The 11,086-nt window shown below is 43.0% G+C and overlaps 1 protein-coding gene across 6 annotated transcripts in view; it reads right to left on the bottom strand.

Annotated features, from left to right (window-relative positions):
* Positions 1-277: 277 nt before the first annotated feature.
* The window catches only part of PRELID2 (PRELI domain containing 2), a 67,720-nt gene continuing 56,911 nt past the window's right edge, over positions 278-11,086 (bottom strand). For all 6 annotated transcript variants that reach the window (XM_055332749.1, XM_055332750.1, XM_055332751.1 and 3 more), the window contains 2 exons: positions 8,511-8,580; positions 278-4,518 (listed from right to left, as the gene is read on the bottom strand). In XM_055332749.1, the coding sequence (XP_055188724.1) occupies positions 8,521-8,580 (60 nt within the window). In that variant the 3' untranslated portion in view covers positions 278-4,518; positions 8,511-8,520. The remainder of the gene's footprint in view (positions 4,519-8,510; positions 8,581-11,086) is intronic.

Here is an 11,086-nt window from a genome sequence, read left to right as displayed (position 1 = left end):
TCTGTGCTGTGCTTCGTTTCTTCTCTCTCGGCCGACCCTGGACCTTTGCTCCATTAGCACATGGCCACTCTGATCACCCAGTAAGAGGAGCCTCTGCTTATTTCTGGGAGAAAGTTTAATGGCTCACCTTGGGTGAAGCAGGGAGCTAACATCATGTGGTTGGTATAACACCTGCATCTGGGGCTCTTGCAAAGGACTAGGATCATCACTACCAATGATAAACCCAAGCTCTGCTGAGTGATGTGATACCCCCAAGAAACTAAAATTCAGGCATAACTATTAGTCATAACACCTTTATTTCAGAATGTCTACAGGCTTGAATTTTACAGCTATACAACTAATCTATAGATCCAAATCACAATAACACTGCAATCAAAAATACTTTACCGTGCACAAAAATGTGGCCTGAGAAATGTTCGTTTGAATTTAATTTACTTACGTTTCATATTATACAACTATACATATAAAAACATGAGCACAATTGGGGGAGACAACGGCTTCTAATTCAAAAGACATCATTTGTAGCAATATCTCACTTACCTTGAGGTCAAAGATTCAACAAGTGTAGCTGAGAAATCAGGAAGTGATAGGAAAATAGTAAAATAACATCACCAAGTCAACGCAGCAACCTTCGTTCATTTTACTGTTCTCAGAAAAGTCCCTCAAAGCCTCACTCAGATCCGGCTTATTGTTACTTGAGACATATAGGGCAGGGCCATGATTTCTCAGCCCCAGACAGAGTGAGAGGAAGTTTCCTTGAGGCAGGTGAGAATGAGAGAAACAACAACAGGTACCGGTGAGATAAAAGAAACACCACAAAAACCACTGCACAACTCAGCAGAGCCATTCGGTAGAGGGACTTTAACAAACCCAAAGACCTCCTGTAAGAATGAAAAACATAAAGGATGACCTTAAAATTTTCCCATTACTCTTAGTAGGTTCTGCAAAAGCAGGAAAATGTGTACGAAGAGTTACATTAAAGCAAAAAAGTTGTGTAACTTAAAAGAACAATCCTGACTTGTCTGCACCATATCCCCTACAATGTCTGACAAATGGGATATTACCACACATATACTGCTTATAAAATACAAAAAGCAATTTATATACAAAGAATACAGCACCTTTTTTAACCCACCTACGATTGAAACCACAAAAGCCCCTCGTAAAAGCACCTCAATCACACAGGGATAGCCTCAGTCAGCTTATCTCTGTATTAAGAACTTTATAGTGTGTCCTGAGTGGTCAATTGTGTTCATCAGTGGGCTCAAATGACTGCAAAACCTTTTAACACAATAGGAGACACAGCAGGCAAAAACGCTGCCCCCGAAATCAGTGTTTCTCAAAATATGGTCTGTGGAAGAGCACGACTGACTCTCCTGATAAATTTGCTTTAAAATCAGACCCCCGAGTCCCAAATGAAGTTTCATGAATCATCTCCTCTGGGGGAGGACCTGGGAGCCTACAGTTGAGCACACTTCCTCCAGCGATTCCTCATACAAGTAGAAGTATGGAAATCACTCTACAAAATCATCACCTTGAAGTGTGGGCTCCGGGGTGCTGGGTGGCTGTTAGTTAGGCATCTGATTCCTGACCTCCGCTCAGGTCTTGATCTCAGGGTTGTGAGTTCAAGCCTCACACTGGGTTCCACACTGGTGTGGAGGCTACTTTAAAAAAAATAAATAAAAAGGAACCACCCAGTCAGGAGGCAACTGGCAGGGCCTGTGAATTAACCCCTTCCCACCTTTGTTCCTAATATGCTCAGTAAGGCGAAACTCCAGGTTTTGATATTTCTAATTAGTCTTATCACAGGAAAAGGATTCTGACCTATAATAAAAATAAACTCTAACAAGCTCTAATTAACTTCAAAAAGAGCATAAGATTCCTAAGCCATATATGTGAAGCTCAACGCAATGGGTGCCTGCAGAGTGGTAAAAGGAAAAATACTGAGTGACCAGAGGATTTCTTGGGAATGGGAAGAAAATACATCTCAGAACAGTCTTGCATAAGAGGCAGAATGCAGTTTACGTCCAGAACGGGGATAAGCAAATCTATTAAAAATGGGCTGGGATATTTAGGCTGAGCCTTACCAACTCTTGAGGTAGAGGCTGGAAGCTACTGGCAAACATGTTTGGTTTGGCCAGCACAATGTTTTATAAAATTCTGAATTATTGTCAACTTGTAAAAATTGGGAGAATTCTTTTATTTAAAAAAGCTGTCTTTTCTTATCAAACTGGAAATTCAAATAACTAAAGAGTGCCAGCCACATGGCATGGCGGGGGATAGGGGATGGGGGGGGCAGGCAGCAGCGACACAGGTGTGTGCCCCCACAGTCTCCCCAGCAAGCGGCCACCTGCCAGATGCCCAAAGCCATTAGCACTGGCCACCCCGGCTTCAGGCACTTAAGGCAAAAATTCATCTTCTCTGTGCTTCACTCTTTCTAGTTCTCACAAAAGTTATTGCTACAAAGCTCCTTTCCTGCTTCAGAAGTGTTAAGAAAGAAATCAGATAATGTCTGAAAATCATCTAGAATTCACTATAATGCCCTCATCCCTAGCTGCCTATTGGAACCACCTAGGGAGCTTTAAAAAATCTGGACACCGGGTTCCACCCCAGAGATTCCACTGTACTGCTCTGGGATGTGACCAGGTCAGCAACAGGCAGTGTGTAGAGCTCCCTGGAGGTTCTAAAGAACACCCAGGGCTGAGAACTCCCACCTGGAGAGGATGCATGTTGTTGAGTATGAAGCATTAAGTTTATTCCAATGTCAGCCTCCAAATACGGATTTCTAACCTCTCACCTCTGAGATAATTTACATCACCTGTTATTTTGTGAAATGGGCTACCATTCCAAAAGCCTACCAAATACCGTTTACAAACTGGAAAAGGAAATCAAAGCGTGTTCTGGTTTCTACCATTCCTTTTCCCTCCAATACACCTCAAGGATGAAACACTAAGAAAATGAAGTCATCCTAAAGGACAAAACTCAAGCAGCACAAGCAGCTCAAACACAGTAAGAAGCAGCACACACTGGCAGGATTGTATGAAAAAATAAAATTGCTTTGAAATTCATCACTGCGCTAAGTGGAAAAATTTTCAAATATTAAAAAAAAAGAACAATTTCCCCAAGACTTTGCAGTAATGGCCCAATTTTTATCTTAAGCAGATAAACCCCAAATTATTGCCTCTCTTCAAGCTTTCTGTTAGGTAGTGTGCATTTATATTTTGGCTTCCAATCATGGGAAATGCAAACTACTGTCACCTAATTTTCAAACAAGAATACTACTTTACATTACATCTGAAAAGCACATTTTCAAAATGGTTTCGCATAATAATGCCTTCTGTTTATGAGACTTCCACTCTGCAACAGGTGGCATACTAGGCACTTGATACACGGTGATCTCCAATCGGTCCAACAACCTCACAAAGTTAATTCTCTAAGCCCACTGCACAGTTACAAGAAGGAGCTTCAAAAAGACTGAAAATTACATACATGATGGGTCAGTGAGCTAGTGGGTAGAGACCACTGCACTCAAACACAGGTCTATCAAATTCCCAAACCTGTGCTTTTTTTTTTTTTTAAGATTTTATTTATTTATTTATGACCGCGAGAGAGGCAGAGACACAGGAAGAGGGAGAAGCAGGCTCCATGCAGGGAGCCCAACGTGGGACTCGATCCCGGGTCTCCAGGATCACACCCCAGGCTGAAGGCGGCGCTAAACCGCTGGGCCACTGAGGCTACCCCAAACCTGTGTTCTTTGCACTAAACCCCTTTGTTTAATCATGATGAGACAGAGACCTCTGTGCCCAGTTCTCCCCACTTGCCAATGAAACACAGAGAGGCTAATGATCTGCTCCACATCTCACTATGCCAAAGCTACACCCTGTTTCCCCACTCCCCACGCGTACTCTTCAGAAGACCAAATCACACAGCTGAAAGGTCAGGTCATCAAATATACTGATAGCCCTTAGGTAGTGCTTATGGGTAGACAGCAAATGCACCCAATTGCTGAGAATCAGACATTACTCTAAATATGGCTTGTCTTCAACACAGGCCTGGTACATTCTGTTTTAGGCCACCTATGCATCAGGTATCAGGCTCAACTCCATCTGTCCCACGATCTTCTCATGAATCCCATGAGCAAAGATGCTGATAACATACGGGCACAAGTGCCACTCGCCAGGCCTCTAGCCTGTCCTTGGCTTCCCTGACACCATCACCAGGCAGGCAGCAGGACATCCTGAAGAAGGGGAGACGTCGCCTTCTAGGGTTTTTTTCCTTTATTTGCAAATCATAAAGACACTGTACCATAAAAATCTATCTAGAAGGTCTCATGTCCCAGAGTGCCACTCTCTGAGGCAGGCTCCTAGGAGAGTATATTGTGTCATGTCCTGGCAGAAAGGTCTCCTCTTCTTTAAGCTGCCAACACTGTATTCTTAATCTTGCATTTGGAAAACTGCATCAGCGATGTGTTATGGCCATGAAGTGATTCTTGAACAGAAGTAGCACAACATAATTCCCCTGCAAGAGAAAGCAAACAGGCTTTATCACCTAATAAACATGTCTCACCAATCAATACTTATTTGCGTCTTTTCCAAAGCAACTCTTAAAAATGACTTGAATTCTATCACTATGGATAATTCTTAAAGAAACTGCATTTCAGCCTCCTAATGATCTTCGAACGAAGCTAGCACCTTATTTTATTAACTCCAGTGACCCAGAGGAGCTGGTTCAAAGGGGAGTTAAGATATAGCTAAAACTGAGGGCTTAATCATTCCAGTGTGAAAAGACTCTGCTATGTTATCAAACCACACCAAGCCCAGCCTCCCAACTGCCAACGGCAAGAGCAAACAGATGTCAGGGCTATTTGTTTTATTCAAAAATGACAGGAAATCAAAAATCTATCAGATGGACGTGTCAGAAGCAACACCACAAGCATATTGGTTAGTGAGATTTATGCACCTCCATTTTGGCTCATGACAAAATCACCTTCTAAGCTTTCTAATTTTCAAATGCCCACATAGATACACAGGCCAAAGCATTCTGGGGAGCATCTTGAGGTCTGGGCATGGAAGTGGTCATGTTCCACGTGAATTTAAATTATACAAATTTGAAATGTGGTATGATATAAAAATAGTACGTAACACGTCTCCCTATGCACATTCATCCAAATCCCACAGAATGTTTTTTTAATTAAGAACTGCCAAATTCCCCAACTGGCAAACTGAGTCCACTGTAAACAGCACCTAGATTACCACATCACATGCTACTTTATCTGCTGTACAGGATGTATGCACAGGCACTGAACTCCATAAGCAACTGTAATCATCACTGTTGCTATTTTAACTTCATTGTCATAATTTCAATGCTTTTTTAGGCCTTAAAATCATCTGAGTGGTGAGGTTACAGCTAATGCAAAGAAGACAAACTGTCACACTATTAACTTTGGAATACAGGTAAGAGGTCAAATGCTATATGGAAAGGGCTAAACAACCACCACAAGGCTCCTTGATCATAACTTAGGAGGGACATGACTGAAACCACAGGACAGAAAGCTTTTTCTTAAAAGGCAATCCTTTCTTAAAGGACCAGACAGTAAATATTTTAAGCCTTGCAGGAGGTGAGCTCTTTGTCACAGCTATTCACTCTGGTGTTGTACCCATGACAAAGCCAGCAACACAGCTGTGTTCCAATAAAACTTTATTTACAAAAGTAGAGAGCAGGTTGGATTTGACCTGAGGGCAGTAAATGACTGACCCTTCCTCTACAACCTTAGTCCTGATGCCCACCCCCCGCTTTTAATTTTTTTTTAATTTTTATTTATTTATGATAGTCACAGAGGGAGAGAGAGAGAGAGAGGCGCAGAGACATAGGCAGAGGGAGAAGCAGGCTCCATGCACCGGGAGCCCGATGTGGGATTCGATCCTGGGTCTCCAGGATCGCGCCCTGGGCCAAAGGCAGGTGCCAAACCGCTGCGCCACCCAGGGATCCCCCACCCCCCGCTTTTAATGTGACATTTTATTGCTCATAAAAACAATAGCTACCCTACACTACCCTACACAACCATTCTTCCATTTTCTGTAGAGCCAAGTTTGAGAAAAGAAATTCCATTAAAACAGGCACATTTCAAGCTTGCCAAAACTTTGTAATAGTCAAGAAAAAAAAAGGGAAACAATAAGCTGGCAAAAACATGGCAGCAACATCAAAGCCTTAAAATGTTCTAGATCATTTTTTGCAATGCTTCCATAATTCTAAATAATTGTCAAAACTCACCAAACTGTACATTTAAAATTGATCAGATGAATTGTACATAAATAATACTTCAATAAAGTGGATACTGAAAAACAGCTTCAAGCCTTGGCAACGGGCTCTAATTTGCAGTAACTGCATTCATGAGGTAAGAGTATATATCCCTTCCTCTCCATGTGCACCCCTGAGTCATGAATTAAGAGAGCTTGAATTATGCAAATCCTTCAAAAACTCTATTGCATTAAATGACCTGAATACAACTGTCCCACACTAAACTGGTAGTATCCAGACCTCAACCACTTCGCCTGAAAGAGGAGAGTAAGTTGCTTTTAGGAACAATACAAAGCCTTAGTTCACGGCTTAGTCAAAACAAAACAAAAAAACAAGAACATGTGGGTAATTTATGACAACAGGCAAGGTTTAATTTCCTTGTTTCACTTAAAATCAAAACTACAAGTTGGTGTGAGTGTCCTCTCATTATTTTCAGTTGTCTTTCCTCCAGTGTGGAGTATGTCATCATTTAAGCAGAGAAAAAAAAAGTTAAATATGAAGTGGGTGAGATGCTAAAATCAGGGAAAAAACACACAGGAAAATCATTCCTCTGATTAATCTAAAGGCAACAAAATACATGACAACAATCTGGAAGTCCCAGCTACTAGCTTCCTCGGTGCCCTCATATTTAATCTGTCTTTACTCAGAGACCTGACCTCACTTGAAGCAATTGTTCTCAAAGTGCAGGCCCCAGACCAGCAGCATCACCAGGGAGCCTGTTAGAAACACAAGTCCTTGGACGGCACCCCAGACCTATTGACTCAAACTCTGAGAGTGGGACCCACCAATCTATGTTTAACACATCCTTCAGATGATTGTGATATTCAAGGGCGTTCCAAAACATTAATCTCAAGTTTGAAAACCAACGTATACTTGTAAATAGAGTCCCCTCACATTCTCTCATTTAACATGGAGCTGACGATAGACCTCACCCTTAGGAGTGAGATGCGAGCCACACTCAAGTGTGTGAGCTCTAGAGGTACTCGGTGAACCTCACAAAAATGCCTCAAAAATTTTTTTCAAAGAACAGAGTGGATGTAGGAACAAACACACCATATTTAGATTCCATTTCAACATTTTTGAGCACCTGCCATGTGCCGTGCTGGTGCTAAATGAAATTATCTTAGCCTCCCCGGTTATGAATAAATCTATTCACAGGCCTGGCTAACGTGTTCAGTGCCAAAGAACTTGTAGATAAATGTTCATTTTGCTTCTCCTTTGGTTAATTGTTCTCAAACTTTATTGTATATCACAAAGAGAGTCCAAGGTTGGTAATACAATACCCTGTGTACTATAGTTCTAAGCCAATGTAAGGAAATTTTAAGTAATGGTGAATTTACCCAAGACAAAAAATGTTTGCCTTACTCAAAGGTCTTACCTTCTCTTCTCTCACATGCTAAAAATCCAAGTCCAAAAATCTGATAAGGTGCAAATCCATTACACTTGTTTATTAAGCTTTGGTTCGCTCTTAAATAACTTTGTTCTGTCCTCTCCACTATGGGGACCCTTCTTCTTCATGTAGACAATGAAAACTTAAGGGAAAAAATTAAGTAATTCTAAAAACCCCCTGCTATCTGTGAACCCTATAGCATTTGTCCTCAACTAGAGGTGCAATGTGCCCCAGCATGAGAGCGGTCTTTCTACCATCCTCTGCATACAGCAAACTTTGCTAATCACTCTGGGCACCTTTACCCAGAGCCCAATACTATGTGCAAAATGTCAGAATTCTTCTCAGTAGCATCTCAGGCAGCCACTCCCAACCAGTGGAAGTATATACAACTAATAAAATATATTTATTTCACTGGTCAAAGCATGCTCCATTCTTGTTTCTCTTCCTGCTTCAAATACAGTTTATAAACCCCTCCTTTCATTGTTCCCAGAACAATAAAACTCAGCTTCAGTTAATCCTGAACCATGGTCTACCAATGTGTGACACCTGGAGGGTCACAATCATGCTGGATTGTGCTGAGCAGTTTAAATAATTTGGATGCAGTTGCAACCCAGCACGTGGTAGCAAACTGCTCTGAAAATCAAAGAACTAAGTAAATGAAGGTACTGAACAGAAAACAAAAGACCTGTGAGACAGTATCCTCTGTCCGTAACCGGGAGATGTACAGCATGAATAGCCCAGGGAGGCTGATGCGTGACACAGAGCTTAAAAGCATGAAAACATGGCTGGAGTAAATAATTCTGATTTTGTTTTTGGTACTCACTGATGATTCTTTATTCGGCTAAGGGGGCACCACACTGTTCCTTCAGCAGCATCTCCATTATTCTAATTCCCTAGAGAGAGAAGAAAGAAAAGTCAAAATGCCATATTTCCTGGACAAGCACTTTTCCATTATCATGACGCTTTCCCTTCAAGGAATCCAAGTCATGGCCCTATACTCATTTCAGGAAAGTAAGCTCGTGGTCCTACCTTACATTTTATAGTAATTTTCTCACCAATTTCACATTTTTTTCTACATGTGCTCAGAATTTGTCAAGGGAAGTGAGCACAGGAGTGTTTAGAATCTCCATTTTAAACATAAGAAAACAGTCCAAGAGAAATTAAGTCACTTCTTGCAAGTAGCCCACCTGCTAAGTGGCATCGCCAGGGCTAGAATAATAATGGTGATAATTAGCATTTATTGAGCACTTAACAAATGCATCACACTGGTTGCTTACATTTTCTTGAACATGGTCCTGGGCAGTGGGTGCAGAGTGTACCACGGAGAGCCCTCCAGCAGCTGGGCGCCCCTTCCCCGCTGGCCAGCACTATACACTGCCGATAGCACACAGCCACCCTCAGCCAAAAGGGGCTGCCTTACCTGAGGTCATGTCCCCTCTCCAGGGGTGGCCCACATCCAAGAGCCCATGGATATAAGAATCTAAAAGCCCAGTCCCCTTCCCTCAACTCCAGACAACTGTGAAGGGCACCCCATGTCTAGGCATCCCCCTGGGATCGACTGAGACCTGCACAGCAACATTACTACAGTTCAGTCCCCTCCTGCCTGACCCTGTTTCCCCCACTCCCTCACGAGAGAGGAGTTGGCAGGGACCTCTGTCTCTGAGTCTGTGTCCCAAGAGCCAGCCTAGGAATAGATACAAGCCCCTGAACAAGTACTATTCTTACTCCCATTCTACATGAGGGGGAGGAAACAGTAACTCCAAGAGGTTTAAGCAATTTTACCAAAATCCTGCATCTGTTGAGAGAACAGAGAGCCATTCTATTCTGGCATCAGAGGGCCCCCCTGACCCTGCTGCAGGCTCACTCACGACTGCACATTCCCCCTGCCCACACACCCACCTTGCCAAAATCTGCCTGGAGGTTAGAGGGAAGCAGATATGCCCTCTTTGCCTCCTTCAAGAACAAGTTCTGCAGACCAGAGGATAAGCCTCCACATGGGAAGAGGATGATGATGTAATTATGAACTGGAGTTTTAAGGAAATCAGAGTTGGATCTAGGGGGAATGGGAGACACTGTCTGCAGAGACTAGAGAGCAGTTTACAGGGAACAGTAATGATCTAAGGGAACTTAAAACACAGGTCCCTAGACCCCTCACAGGAAGACATTGACTTAATAGGACTCAAGCAGGCCCCAGGGTTCTGCACCCAAGCACCCAGGTGATTCCTATGATCTGGCAGGTCTGGAAAACAATGAAGGAGCTACAAGAGAAAGACCAGGGCTTCCTATAAGGGGTTTATTCTGTGCCACAGCAAGGGGGTGAGCCTCTAGGAAAGACCTTAAAATATACTCGGTGCCAAAGGACACCGAACAAAACGTGACATTTCCTTGAGGTTTCAGATGCTGCTTCAGATTGTGGCGAGCCATCGCCACCAACACTGCCACTGTCCTGCTAGAAGGAGTATCAATTAAAGGATCCCGACAGAAGGCTGAGAAGCGCAGAGCAGGGGTGAAATAAGCAGCAAACACTAAGCCCAGGAGCACTGCTGTCAGAGTCAGGAGAGACCCAGCTTCTGGTCACAGCACGGCCACTCCCACTGTGGGGTTACTTAAGTTGAGTTCCTTTTTACCAAGGAATAACTGAGCCTGGAGAGCTCAGGGAACAGCAAGGCCAAAGGGATAGGGCAGCTGCATGCTTAACTGGGAGGGGATCCCATGGGAGCACAAAGGGGATTCCCAAGCCTTACTGAGACCCACACCATCAGAATTTCTGGGGCTGGGGTCTGTAACCTGTAGATTTATAATATACCTCATGTGGTTCTGAAGCACAACTGGTTCATTTACTAGAATTTGTAAATGGCAGCCTGACACCACCTCCAAGATCCCCTCTAGCTCTACCAGTCTGAGACTGCATGGAATAGTCCTCCCTCATGATTTTGGAAGATACAGTACATACTGTACTCCTACTTCGAGCTACCTGCCTTGCAAAGAATTAGGTAAGGAGGCAGGTGGGGATGAAACAACCAATGCAATGAAATTTAACCTAATTCTTAATCTAAGGTCTGACTATGCTCATTTCTGCTCTCATTCCATCATCAAGAGATCCACTCAACAAATATTACGCACCTCCTGTATGCACTGGAGATTAAATGGTGAACAAACAAGACAAAGCCTGTGCCCTCATGGAGCTCACAATCCAGTCGATCATTTTCATGCCCCTTGTTTCCATTTGTTTGTTTCAACAAAACCCTGAACAACAATCAAACACCTTCCTTCTATTTTCAGGAAGAATAAAAACGGCTGCATTAATTCCAATGCAACCTTCTTTTTGCAGAGTGGGCCCCTAAATCCGGTGGTATGTCTTTATAACCAGGAAAGCACACTCCCTCCTTAGGAAGTGAG

This window comes from Nyctereutes procyonoides, unplaced genomic scaffold (genome assembly GCF_905146905.1).
Source record: "Nyctereutes procyonoides isolate TBG_1078 unplaced genomic scaffold, NYPRO_anot_genome, whole genome shotgun sequence".
Lineage (NCBI taxonomy): Eukaryota > Metazoa > Chordata > Mammalia > Carnivora > Canidae > Nyctereutes > Nyctereutes procyonoides.
Note: the sequence above shows the minus strand (reverse complement) of the source record. Positions and strands in the feature narration are given on the sequence as shown.